Source organism: Anoplopoma fimbria, chromosome 2 (genome assembly GCF_027596085.1).
Source record: "Anoplopoma fimbria isolate UVic2021 breed Golden Eagle Sablefish chromosome 2, Afim_UVic_2022, whole genome shotgun sequence".
NCBI classification, from domain to species: Eukaryota; Metazoa; Chordata; class Actinopteri; order Perciformes; family Anoplopomatidae; genus Anoplopoma; species Anoplopoma fimbria.
In genome coordinates, this window is record NC_072450.1 from 14,191,075 (window position 1) to 14,209,651 (window position 18,577).

General features: G+C 40.9%; 1 protein-coding gene across 1 annotated transcript in view; it reads left to right on the plus strand.

Moving 5' to 3' along the window:
- The window catches only part of ush2a (Usher syndrome 2A (autosomal recessive, mild)), a 190,074-nt gene that overhangs the window by 153,428 nt on the left and 18,069 nt on the right, over window positions 1-18,577 (plus strand). The window contains 7 exon segments of the mRNA XM_054614583.1: window positions 580-687; window positions 2,184-2,367; window positions 5,164-5,321; window positions 8,035-8,193; window positions 8,743-8,905; window positions 11,205-11,422; window positions 11,514-11,650. Coding sequence (XP_054470558.1) covers window positions 580-687; window positions 2,184-2,367; window positions 5,164-5,321; window positions 8,035-8,193; window positions 8,743-8,905; window positions 11,205-11,422; window positions 11,514-11,650 — 1,127 coding nt within the window.

Below are 18,577 nucleotides of genomic sequence, written 5' to 3' on the forward strand. Positions count from 1 at the left end.
TTGCAGTTAAAGAAGCGCTATGTGATTTCTTTAAGACTGCATAGCGGGTGCCTATAAATAAATCATGTCTGGACGCTGTAGCCTAAACGCATACCTAGGTATCATAATTATCATAGATCAAAAGCTGATGACATTACAGCGTTGGGCCGGTCCTATCCCATGTCAGTTCCGCGGCTGCCCATCTTTACGTTGTTTCATTATTGAGTTATGGCATGCATAATTTAACACCGACAGATATGGATCCATCCGTTGAGAGAGTGTGGAAAGAACGGAGGGAGGGAGAGGGAAATGGATAGAGAGGGAGAGAGAAAGCGGCTCGGAAGAGAGCTTGTGATACGGGCTGGGCGAGCGTTCCTCTCTCTCTCTTTTACTTATTTTGCCTAGTTTTCTTTTTGTTGTTTGTCTTTCTTCTTTATCCCCTTTAACAGTTTTGAAAAACTAATCTGCAGTTTATTGTAAAAAAAATAATAATCTAGTTAAGTATGTGTGTGCTTTTCCATCCTTCGTGTGATAATAAGTATGAGATTTATCCTTTGTAATCTTTTTTATCATAAATGTATAAATGTCTGTGTGCTACAGGTTTGCAGCCGTACACAGACTACAGTTATGTGCTGGTGGCCTGCACAGCTGTTGGATGTGGAACCAGCTTACCTTCCACAGGACGCACGATGCAAGCCTCCCCTGCTGGTATACACACACACACACACACACACACACACACACACACACACACACACACACACACACACACACACACACACACACATGAATTCCCTGGAAATCCTGTTAAACCTTTAAATCTTCCATGATAATTTATGTAAAAATGAAGTGGTCAATGCGATTCCACAGGTCTTAAACATTTCCTCTACCTGTATTATTATTATTATTATTATTATTATTATGAAGGCTTGTTTTAATTGAACCATATCATAACTAAGGTATTTTCAGTTTGATAAATACTGAAATTCAACAATATCTCTTGCATTTTGTGGATACTTTCTACAACATGTACCTTTGTCTCAGTCTTCCTTACTTCATCTTTCAGATAATTCTTCTCTTTTTCCTCTCCGCCCCTCTTTCTTTTTATGAATCCTTCGCCTCATTCCTCCTTCCTTGGTCTCCCTATACGATATCTCTCTACCCTTCACCTTTCTGTCTCTTTCTTTCTCTCTCTCCTTCCTCCCCGTTGACTCTAGTAGAACGAAGCCTCATTTTGTTGTCTGGCTAAAATGCCGTCGTGGATGTTTATTTATTAAAGAACTTCAATCAGAAGGATTTTATCCTCTCTTCATCCACTTCAAATTTTTGGGTGTTTTCTTTTGTCTCTTCCTCTTCACCGCCTCTCCTTCTCTCTTGTCTCCCTTGATCTTTTCCTTTAACATCTGTTTTCCTTTTTTCCATCTTCAACACTCGTCTTCTTTGACATCTTGTTTCTCCTCCTAATATTTTTGCTGTTTCTTTTCTATTTAAATATCTCATTATATACTTTGGTGCACATTTTCAACCCCTTGTTATCCAAATTTTGTCTTTCTTCCTAAACCCCTTTTTTATTTTTTATATAAAATTAATGATATATTTCTTTTTTTAAGCGCCTCTTTCACACCACCCCCACACTTATCCCTGCGTCTTAATACCACTACATAATTCAATATAATTTAAAATGCATTAACCTGTGTGATTCACATTAACATATCTGCTACATGTTTCTGTTGATATATTAGTAAAAGAAAAACAAGTTTTAGACCATTTTTGTTCCTTTTGATTTAAAATAATTAAATTTCACATTAGAACCACATCTTGTCTGCCTGAACTATGCTCTTTTCTTCTTCCGGTTTCATTATGATCTCATGACTAAACTTTGCCGTCTTCTGCGTCAATGCAATAATTCAGTCATGCCTCAATAAATTGATGACATGCATTCTCATACTAATAGCTATTCTCAGTTTCCAGTAAACAAGATAGTGATTCACCCTGTCCTCGGTTAATTAAAAAGCAAGCTTTTTGATTTGCTGTCGTTCACTTTGATAACAGAATTCTTTTTCAGGAAAGGTCCTGTTTGAGAACATGAGGTGATGCACTTTGGTTTCAGTTTGTTTGAAATAAAGAAAAAGGACTACATATCAATGATAAGTGGCAGTTAATGTGGGAAACTTTCATGTCTTCTCTCTCTCTTTCCTTCTTAGGTGTATGGTCAAGCCCCAGACATCTCATAACAAACACATCTGCGGTGGAGCTGTACTGGGATCAGCCAGCCCAGCCTAATGGACACATCTCCCAGTACAGACTGAACAGAGACGGTCACACTATTTTTACTGGAGACCACCGTGACCAGAATTATACTGACACTGGACTCCTGCCAAACCGCAGGTAGAGAGAGGGATCACTCACACACTTCACATTACACACACACATGAATGTAAATGTATTAAGTGTGTGCACACATGCAGAAGTCAGACATGCATAAACACTTCACTTGTAGCTTCAAAATTAATCATCCCTTTAATTCCAATGTTTTCCCATTTGAGTGTATGTGTGTTTATATTGGGGTCACCCTACGTTTTCTCTCCTATCGTCCAATCCATGTCTATCTCTCAGGACTGCACTCTGTATATGTCTGTTTGTGTCATTTAATGAGCAAATATTTGACATGCCCATGACAGATGCAAACATCACCGCACGCACACACATTAAAACACAAATCAGATTTGCTTTTGCTTACAGACAGCAGTGGAGCGGAGATTTTATTTATCTGTTTATTTTCATTTAACCTTTATTAATCCGTGTCTTTTTTCTAAGATGGATTTTCTGTTTTAATTATGAGAGTGTAAAATGATACCCCCCTTTTCCCTCTCTCCTGTCCCCCCCTTTTTTCTCCTTGGCCTTCTCTCTCCAGAGACTATTCCTCCTTTCCCCAAATAGAATTCTTTGGATAACACCCTGCAGTACTCCAATCTCCTCTGTGTGTGTGTGTGAAGGAGAAAGAGAAAGGAAAGAAGGAAAAAGATAGGACTGTATGTGTGTGTGACGTTTAATTTTCCCTAATTCCAGGTAGTCCGCCAGAAGGCATTCCCGTCCCGACCCTTCGCTTCTCATCACTTGTCTCGCTTCCTATTCACTTCTCTTCCCCTCTCACCCTCCCATCCTTTCCCTCTCACCTCATTCCCTTCCTCCTTCCCTTCTTTTCCCAATTTAGCCCTGCGCCAAGAATTACACAGGGAGCACCGGCCCCATTATCCAGGCGGTCTTATTGTGTGTATACCCATGCATCCCTGTCTGTGTGTGCCCGTGTCTGTGCGTGAGACTGCTCAAAGTGGCCATTGATTATTTATGACAATGTTGATTAGCTGTCACTTTGCTTCGGCAGCCCAGGAAGTGTCTAAGATGACGAGAGAATTAACCTATTCCCTCTGGCTGGACCCGCAGGACACACACACACTCACATCCACAACCAAACAGATGCAAATGCCCCTCTCACCGATTACCTACCACACACACACACACACCATTTTACTTTTGATATCCCAAGGCGGTGTTTACATTTAAGTAAATATCTTCCAGTGATGAAGTGTTTAAATTTATTCTCCCACTGAAACCTTATGCCATGATACAAGTCTCCCTCTCCATCACACTCAGGCTCCGCTTCGCTCTCTTCCTCTCAGGATTTCTGTCTCTTTCTGTCTCTCCTCTCCACAGCTGGTGTGTCTCAGTGAGGGGTATTTATTTATGTTTTCCTGTGCGTGTGTGTGTCTATGAAAGTAACATATGAGCAGTTTTAATACCTTTTCCTGGTGCTAATGGCCTCCTGTTTAAAACACTCTGCACAGGAACAATAACCCAACACCACCGCCTATTAATGCATGTGTGCTGAACTTTATAGCAAATTAAAGGCTTTTAATGTTAAATGGTGGCCCACTTACACAGCTAATGTAGGCTTTAGCACCGGTCAGCCACACGCTCTTAAAAGGGAAATCTGTCTTATGATGTCATAGGCTAGGTAGAGAATGGTACGGGAGAGGCTGCTAGACTGATGAGAGAGAGAGAGAGGGAGAGAGAGAGAGAGATATGGAGGACTCAGAGAGAGAGAGAGAGAGGGGAAATGCACCTCAAGTGTAGTCACCGTATGAGTTTATACACACAAACATGTGCACACAATACACATACGTTTTAATCTTTTTGTGAGCCCAGGTTGCAAGAGCCCATGGATTCTGTGAGTTTTTCCAGACGTTGTTTTAATTTACCATTTCATCACAGATATAAAGTACAAAAGTCCTGAGAAACAAGTGAGAAAAAAAATCTTGTGTAATGTTTACCCTTTTCTTAGGATGATCTAGATTATTTTTCCCTGTGTTTATTATTAAGAACATGTGAAAAAGTTTTGCTAGGATAATCTTTTTAAGTTCCTACTTTTTTCTCACCTTTGAAACAGATGGGCGGGTGGTTAATATGCTTATGGGTCATTTTTTGAAGTTCATTTTTTTAAATCTCTGAATACACTTGAAAACAGTTTTGGCTGTTTTTTTTCACAATTGCTATTCGTCCATGCAAAAATGGACGTGATGACTCAAACTCTATATAACAATATTGATACTTAATTCTACAAGTGACAGAATACATTCCCCACTGTGCTCATGCAAGGCTGGGGACTCAAAGTGTTTTGCACTTAATTCAATTTTAAATTTCTACCCCGTTTTCTAAATACATATTTCACATACAATTTTTCAGTTTTTCCTGTTTACCAATCCCAACAATCCTGTTGCAATAATCTTCAACAACACTGATGAAACACTTCCAGATACATAATAACTCTGCATAAAAAAAAACTGATTTCCTGATCAATGAAACAACGGTGTTTGCACAGCTGGACTGACCTTCCCTAAAAAGTATAATGCGCAGCTTAGCTGAGTTAGATGTGGTTCTACATTTCTTTCTCCAGCACAACACACAGCATTACTGAGTGTATGCAAATTCACAAACCATAGAAGAATGAACCAAACGATGTAGAATACTGGTCTGAAATGCTTTTAGTTTGAGAGTCCCTTTTACATTCAGACCTGATGCTGTCCTGCTTCATGTTGCTGGCTGGAATAGTAGAAATTTAAATATTTCAGTTAATGTGCTATGTTAAGACACCTGTAACACCTCTTTACCTCGCCAACTCTCCAGGTATGTGTACGAGCTGGAGGCCACCACAGAGGGTGGGACAGGTGTGAGTGACGAATATGTTATACAAACACCAGTCTCGTGCCCCACTGGGATCCAACCCCCCCACAATGTGACAGTGTCGGGCCCCCATTCCATCTCTCTTGCCTGGGCCACTCCTGGTGAGTCTGGATGGATGGATGAATGTAAATATTTTTTTAGTAGAGAGTATTTCGTTCGAATCATAATGACATCACAGATTAGACACTGTGTTTTGGTTTCCGATGATAGATCTAACTTGTGTATGTTTGTTAATTAAGATTTAAATAAACTGAGGTATTCTGTAGCAGCGCTTAATCACATGTGTATCTCTCCAGAAATAATTTTAGAAGTCAAAGATGATTTGTGTACGCAGCTGTGTCACATTTTAAAATGCATACATTACATGAGATTCAAACATTTAGACAAAGTTGATCAAATTAAAACTGGTCATCCTTTAGTATCGTTCAATTACCCTGGGGACTGTTGAGGAGCATTGACGATACCATTAAACAAAAACTCTTAAATGTAAATTTACATTTGGGAAAAACATTTCAAGAACCAGTGGCTCCTTCCACTTCTCAACTCTGTTTGTGTTTAGATGCACCATTTACCAGTCAAACCACTGACCTATTTTGTTAATGCATGCACAAACCCACTTTACCACGGCTTAATGGTGGCATTGTGGGTAATTTTGTGGTCACTGAGAAGTGATCCCAGAGAGCCAGAGGGGCTCATCCAGTGTTTGTAAGAAATTTAAATCTTTTTTCAGAGGGGATGACTCCATTTGGGTTAACCTTCTAATTTATAGATCCCTAAAAATGCATTTGTCACACGGCAGCACAAGCTTATCCAAATAAAAGTAGAATTATTTAATTCTCACAGCAACTGGGAAGAGAGGTGAAATGATACATTCAGTTTCTTACCCCAGTTATTTCCCAGAAATAAAGGTTAACAGAAAGTGATTTCCCAATAGTGTAAATAACGCTAACCAACATTAAAACAATGTTTGTCACATTTATTGGATTTATCTCTACAAGGCAGAAAAAAAATATGATACTCACAATTTTTTCCTGTGAATGGCTTTTTTCCTGTGATATGAGGAGACAGAGAGAGGGGTCAGACTGAAACAAAACCCCAGAGTAGTTTTCTATTCACCTTCTGGCCTCTCAAGACCTGGACACACACATACACAGGTTTACAAGAGCATGCACTCACAGCTGAGTTTCATGCTTATGGGGCAGTGATTGTCTGCCCTAACCCATCTATCATTGACTATTACTCTCTCATTAGGCTGGTTTCCTATCTCAGAAACCGCTTATAGGGCCAACTAGCAAAGACACTTCACTTTGTTTTGTGTGTGGGTGTGTGTGTGTCTTTTGTTTCTGAATATTTGTGTCTGTGTTTATGCATGCATCTTTATACATGTGTATTTGTGTGTGTGTGTGCATTTGTGTGTGTGCATGTCACTGTGGAGGCATTTCCATAGGCAGGCCTATTCTATTGTCATTACGGGTTGATTTTAAAGGTGAGGAAATATCGGCTGGGTTCTCACGCTTGGTTAACTCCCTGAGCCCAGAGTCTGGAGTGTTTTCGACTTGTGTGTGTGTGTGTGTGTGTGTGTGTGTGTGTGTGTGTGTGTGTGTTTGAATGTCTTTGTGTGTGTGCCAGACTCTCTGACAGTATGACTGTTGGTGTGTACATACATGCACATGTGTCTTCATATGCATACATTGACTGCCAAAGCACTGACGTATGGCTATTAAAAAGACATTTACTCTCGGATCAATTCTTCCATCACGGTGTTTGTGTCTGCCTTTGTGTGTGTGTGTGTAGTATGTGGGAGAGACCACTTTATGTGTGCATGCTTTTTGTTGTATGTAAGTGTGCATTTGTAATTGTGGGCATCATGTGTTTAAAATAGGAGAGGGCAAAGCAGCTGATTGGTTGTAAATAATAGAACTTAAATATCACAGTGACGATTAAACATCTATGGCAGAGCAACATACTGATCAATGAGAGATGCATTATGACCTGTGTGTGCGTATGTGTGTGTGTGTTCTGCATGAGTGTGTGTGCATGTCAGAGGTGTGTGTGTGTGTGTGTGTGTGTGTGTGTGTGTGTGTGTGTGTGTGTGTGTGTGTGTGTGTGTGTGTGTGTGTGTGTGTGTGTGTGTGTGTGTGTGCATATGTGAGTCAGGGGGTGAATAATTGAAGTCTTTCATTTGTCTGGTAATCAGTTCGTTCTCGAGATATCCAGAGTTCATGAATGTTGAATAACCCATCACAATACAGTTGGCCTGAATTATGGAAAAACCTCTGGTGAGAATATTAACAAAGTCTAGGTGCGTGTGTGTATCTGTGTGGGTGTTTCTGTATGTATACATTTGTGTGTTTTTGTCTGGTTGTGAGACCAAGGTGCCAGGATTGAGAAGGCGAGATCTGTTCTAAGACAAAAGTATGAGCGAGTATGTGGGTATGCTTGTAGAAAATCATATATTGTACACATAGTTACTTCTTTTCTTACGTTTATTACTATCCAACCATTTGAATACAGACTTAAATGATCTTCTATACTCTATACAATGCAGTCCTTGAGTATGTAGTAAATTTAGTCGTTTAATTGTAAAAAACCTTCACTGATCTGTACCTGTGGACTGTCGATGATTTGGTGGCAATACAAAAGTAAAGCATTTTCTACAACTTCTACCTAATAACGTGAGATAGCTAAAAGTTGTAGCACACTTTTCACATCATCCATCCTGCGCTTTTGTTTTGGTATAAATGTATTTATACCAAACTAAAGACAACTAACTAAAGATAATCATATCCCGTGTGTCTTTCTCCTTTTCCACAGCTGAGATTAACCGCAGCCAGCCTGTAAACTACAACATCCTGTTAAATCCAGGAAGTGACAGAGCCATAATGCGTCCTGTTGGCCAAGATCGGCACCTCACTGTGACAGGTCTAGAGCCATTCACCATCTACCATATCAGAGTGCAGGCCTGTCAAATTGGTAAGTATTTGATTATACTAATTTCCGTTTAAAATATTTACTACCCATAATAAATCGATTAGCTTTACGCCATAAATAACAGAGTTGTAGAAATAAAAGAAAGCCTCATACACTGTTAAATTGTGGAAATGAATGAGTTCTGTTTTACACAAACTTAAATAGGCCCACTGACATGTGCATCAATTTACAAAGTGAGGAAACCAGTAATATTCAAAGTTTGAAGTTGGTTAAAGCTAATTTATCTTCAGTGGCCATTAAAGGTTGCTAAACACCTCAACAGAGCTGTGTAAGTAAACGGATTGACTATAAATAAATAAGATTTTGTGTTTTCCATTTTTTTGTTTGTGGTAAGTTGTTGTTTCCTTGTTTTAAACCAGACAATGGAATCAGCCGTAAAAGTTCAGAGGCTCACTGTGATGTGGTTCGAGGATAGATTCTGAAATGAAAACTACAGAAGTTTTTAGGCAGATTGTCAGCTGTATTATTGTCAAATGCACTGAAGACATTTGTGTGTTCCGTGACAATTTGTTCCTGTTTTTCCCCCTGGAGGTGGATGTGGTGTAGGAGAGGGGTTGTATGTTCGGACTTTAGAGACCGCCCCAGAAGGTCTGCTTCCTCCCACAGTAAAGGCAGCTGGAGCCAGAGTCCTTGAGATCTACTGGTCACCTCCCCAAAAACCCAACGGACTCATCACATCTTACTATATATACAGGTAACATACACACATATACTGTATATATATATATATATATATACACAAATGGTATACTATACTTCATAAATCATCAGACAGACCTAAATAATTTCACCGTGGGCACATTTCATTTTGTACCAAAAGGAATGTAATGGGTTGAGATCTGATGGCCTTTACTCACCGGGGTTTTATTTTCAATGATTAATTTGCACATTTTTTTAACTGTTGTTTTCCTTATGAGTAAATCCCCCAATAACAGGAATATTATGCTGTGAAAAAGCTTTTTTTTTTTTTTTTTTTGGGTCGAATCAAGATTGATTTTACTGAACTTTTGCACCACTAATAATGGCATCAACCAATGACGATGTTTGCAACGGACATTTTTAAAACTATAACAACACTGAACCAAGATGGCAAACTTTATTACTCCTCTTAACCTTGACAAAAGAGGCACATACCAGATCCACTCCTTCAGTTCGTAGCTTTCCACAATAAAAGCCCTAAACCCATAGACTGCATGACTGTTAACCAGAGGGAAGCAGTTTGTTCACCCTTGTCTTCCACCGTTACTCTGATAACCGTTCCATCAACCGCTTGAGAGTTTTCTGATCTGCCGCACTATTTTTAAGTTATGGCAACTATAACTACTTGGTTGAGGTAAAGGGAAGATTGCCTTCAAGGATAAAAGACACTATCACTGCCTGGAGACAGTATCAAAGTCACATGCTTTGCATATCAAACCACCCACCCTAACCTCCTACATAAGACTTTTTGAAGTGGTGTAACGACTCTGACATAACAATTATAACGATAATGATGTATGATGTATCATGACAATGATTATCATCTTTTTAGGTCAACCTCAATTTTGAAATAATATTAGCTTGTGGCATTGTGCATTATATCCCTTTGAAGTATCCATCTGACTCATGTGTGACCATAGCTGTTATTAAAAAAGACTAAAGAAATTATTTATGAATTTCTGTTTTTTGCACAAAACTTGAATTGTTACCTTCGTCCACTTTTTCAACTGTTTCATTTGTGCTGCTGTGCTGAAGTTGTACACTTTAAGATGTACATTACTTGTACTGTTCACATTATAGACCTACTCAGCTATTAGTTTATTTGTGGTCCAGCTTTTAGCTTTGTGTATTATTTTTTTTTGATTAATTAACCTGGGTTTTTTACCCACAAAAATCATAGTTGAGCAGCCATTTCTGAAGAATGAACATACAATGTGTTTTAATTGCATATGTCTGTCTGGAGAATCAATCTTTTTTGATGATGAAGAAGTGGATGATGAAGTTTAGAAAAGCAGACATAAAACACCTACACGATACAAAAAGCTGTTTTTTAATTCTAATTTATTCATACAATCTAATAATTTGCTCACATAACTCAGTCTATCACACCAACACTGATGAACCACAGTTAATGAACATTAATCACAGACTCTGTGCATACATATAACATATATATTTACCTTTACATACAAAAAAACATAGACGTTTTCGTGATATATCTTCAAGCAAATGTCTGCTTACCAATCTACGTACTTTGAGTCTGTGCGTGTGCATCTGCGTGTACGTATTAATGCATGCTGAAGGTCGTGGTCTGCTTGTTGACCAAAGACTGTGTGATCTGTATGCAGGGTCAGACCAGACTAAGCCCTTTAAGTCCTCAGGAAACACACATTAGCATAGCGGTGTGCACACACACACACACACACACACACACATACACACACGCACGCACACTGACACACCTGGAATGATCAGACTCAGGCAGACAGGGACTTGGATAAAACAGGAAAATCTCTCTCTCACATTCACACCTGAAACCCCACATAATCACAGACAAAGAGGCTTACCAAGACATCAGGGTGCTTGCATCAGCCAGGGACTTACTTACACATGATGTTTGAGACGTGATGTTACATTTTTTATTTCAATTCCACACAAACTAGGTGTGCTTATTTTCAGTGCACTAAAGTATACTAAAATGCTTTTAGATGGCATACTTAAAAATACCTATTTTCTTGATTGTAAGCCAAATTGTGTATTTTTTATATATTGCAAATACACAAAATTGAAAAATGTTGATATACTTTCAGTACAGGTTCAAAAAGAAATGTATATTTTACTTTGAAAATTAGAGCAGTATTTTGGTAGCCAAAGCTTCCAAAAGATGATGAATAGTACTATATAACTTAATTAAACATTACTTTAAGTAAATTATTTATATATATAAAGAGTATACAAAACTATACTGAAGATGTTTTCATGAATGGCTGATTCAAGTATTTATTCTGTTATAGGCGTCCAGTAGGAACAGAGGAGGAGCTGCTGGTTTTTATCTGGTCCAGTGGGCCGCTTGAATTTTACGACGCAAGCCCTGCCCTACGACCCTTCAGCTACCTGCAGTACAGGGTTCGCTCCCACAACTCCAAAGGCTCAGTTCTGAGCCAATGGGCTTTAGCTCAGACCTCACAGGCAGAACCACAGGATATGGCCTCTCCCACTGTCACACCCACCGGTGAGTTCACCAATTCACATGATAACTGTTTTGGTTGAAATGTTCTTGTGTGAATCACTGTAACAGTCCCACATGCTGTGCTCTTTGACAGGCGCATACTCAATTCATCTGAAATGGAGTGAACCAGGACAGCCCAACGGTGTCATTTCCCATTATAGACTGGTTTACAAGAAGCACCAACAGGACCCAACGCTCAACTCAACAGTTGTTACTGCTCTCACTTTGGAGGTAAATGCACACATACACATAGATGAACACACACACACAGTGAATGCTTGATAACGGTAGCATGGATGCATGTATCTGTGAGGACAGTTTCTTCTTTGATTACGAAGTATATGGTCGATAAATATAATATACAGTATATATGACTGTGTGTGTTTGTATGTGTGTGTCTATTGTCATTTTTGAAGACACACACTAACACACACACACACACACACACACACACACACACACACACACACACACACACACACACACACACACAATGCCCATGGCCTGCTATTCTCCAGGGCCCTACCCACAAGAATGTGCCATGTCTGATTTTCCAAAACAGGAAATAACAATATGCGAGCCCCTTGTGTCTTTAGAGAATCTAAAGACACAAGCACATGCACATGCAGACTCATGTACATACTGTACATGCATACATACAACTGTTTACATATGTCATCTAGTCTAAATATGTGTTGGCAGCTCAATAAGGCTAAATTCATTCAAAGCTGCAATGGGATATTCGCCAACAGTGGCGATCATCCTCTCTGTGCACCACAACACACCTGTATGTGTGTGTGTATGTGTGCACTGAAAGTAAGAAACAAAAACTTGAAAGAGATAGAATAAGAAGATTAAGACACTGAAAAAAGAGGATATGGAGATAAACACATCAATATTCACACACTTGAGAGAAATGGGCAAAAGCAAATGACATGAGAGATAGATTGGTTGAACAAAGAAACAATACAGATAATAGAGAAAGCAAAGAGATAAAAGATGGAACAAGAGTGAATGAGACCAAAAGAGAGCATGGAGGGGGGGATGAAAAGACAAGTGAAGGAACACGAGGGGGCGAGACAGAGTGATAGATAGGGAAAGGAGGGAGAAGAGGTAGAAGCATAGATCTATATTCTGTCCATACGAGTGGCCTCTTCTCCCTCGGTGACCTTTGGCTTGTCACTCATAATTAATACAAGATGTAAATGGAGACCTTTCACCTTCTCATTGATATGGAACACTCTGTGTTTGTGTGTGTGCGTGTGTGAGTTTGTGTATGTGTGCGAGGCTCATTGACATGGCACAGACTTATTTTGGTGGCGGTCATTTGTCACGCAGGTGCCTTCCTTCACCACATGCGCGCCGTTGTTTAGGAATACACAAAGAAACAAAGTTCTGAGCAAACTTGAAAAGGACAAGCCTCTTAGGTTTCTGTGTCTTGACTTTGTGCTGAAAATGATTTTTGATAAAAAGGTGAGTTAATTTGAGGTTTAAAAGATAAACAAGCAATCAGTTAAAGGGGTTCTATAATCTTGGAGGCAGGGAAAGGGGCATTTTGAAAACATTGATTAAAACATTATGTATAAAAATAATAAGTCCTACAGTATATTCTTTCTTATCGTGCATATGGACGTAAACGGAAAATATAATTTTTTTCAGAATAAGTGAAGAAGTGCCTTCTTTATTTGGGGATGTATTGTTTGTGTGTATGTGTCTGTGTCCATTTGGTATGTGTGTATTTGTGTGTGTATTGATCTCCGGCTGGGCTGGGAACCCTGCTCGGTGCCAGCTTGGCTGATTAATGGGGTCGTCATGGCAATCGGACTGAATGAGGGTACGAAGCGCAGGCGGCCTGCCTCACTAGACCCCTACGCGCTGCCCGGCGCACACACAGTCTCACACAAATTTACTTTCCGTGCTTTACACCTTTCTGACAGACATGTTAGTCACTGACACAACTCTGTCAAGTTCCTTGTCTTGCGTCCCTTGCTTTATAATTCTCTTCATTATTTTCTATCTCTTGGTGTTCGCTCTTTACTCCTTTTCTTCTTTCTCTCACCTCCTTCCATCCCTCCTTCTAGCTCTTTTTTTCCTGCACTGTTTGCAGTTCCCATCTAGGGATCAGAATCATTTTGCTCTCACCAAGTTATGGCCAAGGGCTTCACTGGGCAGCTAAACATCCACCTTTGTTTCATGCACCTGCCCTCACCCCATGCCTCCCAGAAGTCCTCTCCTCTCTTCCATCTTTCACGCTTTCTTTCTTTTTTCCTTTTTTTTCTTCACTCCCTTGCAGATCTTCCACATATTTCTGCCTGTTCTCTCATTTTCTCCCTCCTCAATCCCTTCCTTCTTTGGTCTCTGTCCTGTTTTCCTCTGCACCCTCCCATTCCTCTACCTGCATCTTCTTCTACCCAACCCTTAATTTCCTCAGCTCCCATTTTCCATCTGCACTCTTCTCTCATCATTTCTACAACCTTCTTTTACCCCTTTCACCTTAAACCCTCCTCAATCTCATTTCCTTTCCCTTACACGCTTTGCACCTCCTTTCTCTCCTCCACTCACTTTTCTCTCCTCTCTTGCATCAGTAGCTGCTCTTCACTCCCTCGATTCACTTTTTAAATACTCCTGCCTCCTTTATTTCCCTGCCTACCACCTCCCTCCTTCTCCTCTTTTACTCTTCTGTCCTTTCCTCCCTCCCTTGGCTCTTCCAGATGTTACACTGTGGCCCTTGGGATCACTGGTGAAGTTAGACCTCGTGCATACATTTGTGTGTGTGTGTGTGTGTGTGTGTGTGTGTGTGTTACTCTATGTGGATACATATGTCTGAATATGGCTGCATGTGTGCCTGTGTGCATGCTTAACATATTTTTGTTTGTGTGTGTCTGTGCAACAATGTGTGCGCGTGTGCTGTATTAATACATCCCATTGATCAGAGCAGGACCCCTGACAGTCATCATCCCTGAGAACCATCTGGCCGACGCCTGACGCTCCCTCACCCAAACACAAGCTGACACCCTATTAATCTGCTACCGCCATGCATACATACGTGTGTGTGTGTGTGTGTGTGTGTGTGTGTGTGTGTGTGTGTGTGTGTGTGTGTGTGTGTGTGTGTGTGTGTGTGTGTGTGTGTGTGTGTGTGTGTGTGTGTGTGTGTGTGTGTGTGTGTGTGTGCACGCGTATGTTGAAATGTGTGTGAATGAATGAATCAGTGTGAGTGTGTTGAAGAGAGAGTGTGTAATGTGTGTGTAAGAGGTTATGTGCAGAGTATGCGTTAACATTTTTGCCATGTCCATGTTTCTGTGTGTGAATATGTGTGTACGCGTGCTCCAACCCCAAACCGTGCACGCACATACGAATGTGTACACACACCACTCCACCATCCGCCAACAACAGCCGGCGCTGAAGGGAGCTGAAGGGTGCTTGGAAATTAAGGTTATTACACAAATTGAGCCATATGGTCTAAATATTTCAGAGCTGAAATTTACTAGGCAATAAAAATGGCCCCTACCTCGGTAATGGTGTAAATTACAGCTTAACCACCAGCGCTAATGATGTCCTTCTGTACACCCCGTAACCAACCGTACATGAAGGACACATTGTTTAAAAAATACCCCAGGAAAAGAGAGGGAGAGAGAGAGAGGGAGGAAAAGGGAAGAAGGGATTGGAGTGGAGGAGGAAGCATGAAGTAAACAGGAGTAAGAGGTAAGAGAAAGAGGTGAGGAAAGAGGAGAGTAGGTAGAGAAGAGAGATGGATAGAGAGAAGGAGGTGGAGAGAAATAGGGAGTGGAGAGAGAGAGAGATAGAGCTAGCAGCATGTTTACAATCTGTTAGTTTACCATTAAGAGCCCGTCAGAGAGTGCGGGACAGCGAGGGCCAGCCGGCGAACTGTGTCTCAACGCCAACATGAGGTTTCATTATGTGTGTGTGTGTGTGTGTTTGTGTGTTACCTGCACAGTAAGAATGTGTGTATTTAGACATGCGCAGTTGGGAGACGTATAAAAGTATGGACATGTTATCAGAATATGTGGTGTGTGCTTACACATGAATGGTCTGCAGGTGCGTTGAATGATTAGATTTGGACAAAAAAGCGTTAATAGCTTTAACAAAAAAAATATTCAGGTAACAGAACTTTACAGAATGTATATCAATTAGACTGACATGTTCGAGCCAGGTTAAATCTCTAAATAAAACAAGTCGTGTTGTGCTATGGAAACAGGATTGGGCAACAGCTTTACTCCTTCACTTGTTGCTTTGCAAACTCTTACCTTCACTTTTTCCTCTTTGTGATGCTTAACCACCGAAGAGACGGAGCTGAGGATGGAGGGTGGTCAAAGAAATAGGGACGTCGAGGCTTTTCTCTTGCTCTCAGTGACACCCTTTACCAAATGAGGGAGACAAAGGAGTCGAGACGGGAGAGCAATGCAGAGTTGAGTGCACCGAGGGATGAGGAGGTTGAGAGGGGAGATGACAGGTGAAGAGAGTAAGGAAAGATCAGATGAGAGAATAAGGAGACTTGGATGCAGAGTTCGTCGGGCCCTCGCCCTATCAGACCCCTTAGTTCGAGGTCTCCAACTCTGATTGGAGGGCTCTTAGCATTCTGCATAAACAGCCAAATAATCAGGCTGCAACACTCCCTCTCCTCCTCATTGCAATCCTTCTCTCCGTCTCCTCATCTTCTTCACAACTCCTCCTTCTGCTCAGTTCTCCCTCCGTCGCTAAATTTCCATTTGGGGTTTCTCTACCTCTGTCACAAATTACAGTTTTTATGTTATTCTCATCCATCTTTACCCCCCTCCAGTCCCTCTTCGTCTGTCTCCCTCTTTCAAGTGATTTTTTTTTGAGTTTATATTCTCCTACTTCCTCTTCCTCCCTCTCTCAGTGTGCTTTCTCGCTCTCTCTCTTTCTCTCTCTCACTCTTCCTCTCAGTAATGACAGGTTGTGTGTTATTGTGTGTCTGTCTCTGAAGAGGCCACACCATCCAGTGTAGTGCTCTCCACTTGTGTTAATGGGTGTTTAGTGCAGCAACTGCGATGTGATGGTCATCACTTTAGAGGAATGCTGAGTGGGAGTGCTTATAAGAGAAAAGAGGAAAAAAGTAGTTTTGTATTTTTATGATGGCTGAATACATTTAACTCTGGAGGAAGGGGTGTGCGTGTGCGTGTGCGTGTGTGTGTGTGTGTGTGAGAGAGAAAATTTGTAACTGAATCCTTCTCAAGTGTTTGTTTTGGAAGTGGGCTGTACTTTTGACTGTAGTCTGGAGAGGCTGTCATCCTCACAACCTGGACCTGAAAGCAGTCCTTGTTTTTATATTTGGCAGTTTGCATTATGTTTATCGATTAGGTGTTGTGTTTTTCTCTTTTTTGTGTTTCTCTTTCAAACATGTAAACTTGTGGGTTTATGCAGTACATATTGGCCTCCATGATGTGACCAGTCAAAGCAGTTGACTTAAAAATCTTCATTGCCATAAATGTGACTTCAGTTCAACTTAGGTTGACTTGACACCAAAATAGCAGAAAAGGATTTATGTGGCATTGTGTTCACAATTTGCTTTTTTTTTTTTACAGCCCTTGTCTGGAAACTGCTTATACAAAAAAAGATATATCATTTTACCAATCATAAATTAAAAGAAGCAGCACTGGTAAAAAAAAATAGATGAATAAAACAAATCTTAGATAAAATTGCATGCATAGACAAACACATGTTCATTTCAATTTCGGGAGATATATATTAGGATTTTAAGCACACTGCTCCATTACTCGTCAGAATGTGTCCACTGGCCTTAAGTCACATCACACACACACACACACACACACACGCACACATACATATGCATATCCACACACCAAATATGCTGTTCCTGGGGTCTAAAGCCGCCAAAGCCAATCATGGCTGTCGGTGTGAAGTGGGCTTGCCTGTTCCAGACCCCTGCAGTCCCTCTCTATGTCTGTGCTGGCCACAGACAAAACACATGCCTAATGGCACATGCCTAATGTGTGTCTGTGAGAGTGCTGCTGTATGTGTGTGTGTACATGTTGCACGATCGTCTGTGTGTGTGTGTGTCAGGGTTTGTATAACGCACACTGACTAGCAGGGACACCCACGCAGGGCATTTGCAAACAAACACAGGGCAGTTGTTCCAGCAGCATTGAATTAGGCATGCACACATAAATACGTACACACACACACACACAAACTTGGCTTGAGAGCTTGGCATGGGGCGCAAGAGAGCAGCGTGTGGTGTACTGGCTCACCTCAGAAACCTCCGAAAACAATTACTGCTCTCACAGGGCTGGTCAGAGCACAGCTTGTGCTAATAGACTGGACTAAAGAACTGAACTGAATTGAATTGAGCTGAATTGACTTGAATTTGAGCTTTTCTGATCATGGCGTGTTTGACCACACACTGAAATAACTGAGGTTCATAAAAAAAGGTGAAAAAGCAGGGTGCTTTATTATCTCTACAGGACTTAATATGACTGAGCAGAGAGGCCTGAGAAGGCCTGTGAAGAGAAACATCCCGAAAGGCAGCCCAAGTGGACCCAAATCACCTATCATTAGGCACGGTTCTTTCATGTATGTTCTTAGGCACTGACTTTACTTTTACATGTGCGTCTGTGTGTGAGAGACAGACAGAGAGAGAGAGAGACAGAGAGAGAGCATGTGTGTGTATGTGCATGCGTGTGTGTAGCCATATGCTAATGTTGGTCCGTCTCTCTGTCTCTGTCTCTCTGCGGGGCCCTGTGCTGGGGCCTTTGTGAGATAATCAGCATAATTCTTTTGACAAATACACATGGTTATTCTTAATTAGTATCACACACTGTCCCCCCGGCCGCACCATGCCTCTCCACCTGAATATCACACACACACACACACACACACACACACACACACACACACACACACACACACACACACACACACACACACACACACACACAGCTGTGCACTTGCTAGGGACACACAGGTACAAAAAAAAGATGCATGCAGATGTTGGCTTGTTAGGATACATGCAAATGCACAAAAATAAACACAGATAGCGGTATATGTGCACGAGGAGAACACATGCACACTGACCCTTTTACATAGGCTACACATGCAGAATCACACACACACACGCTGTCCAGAGGACCCCTGCTTTAGCTCAGCTCACACACCAAA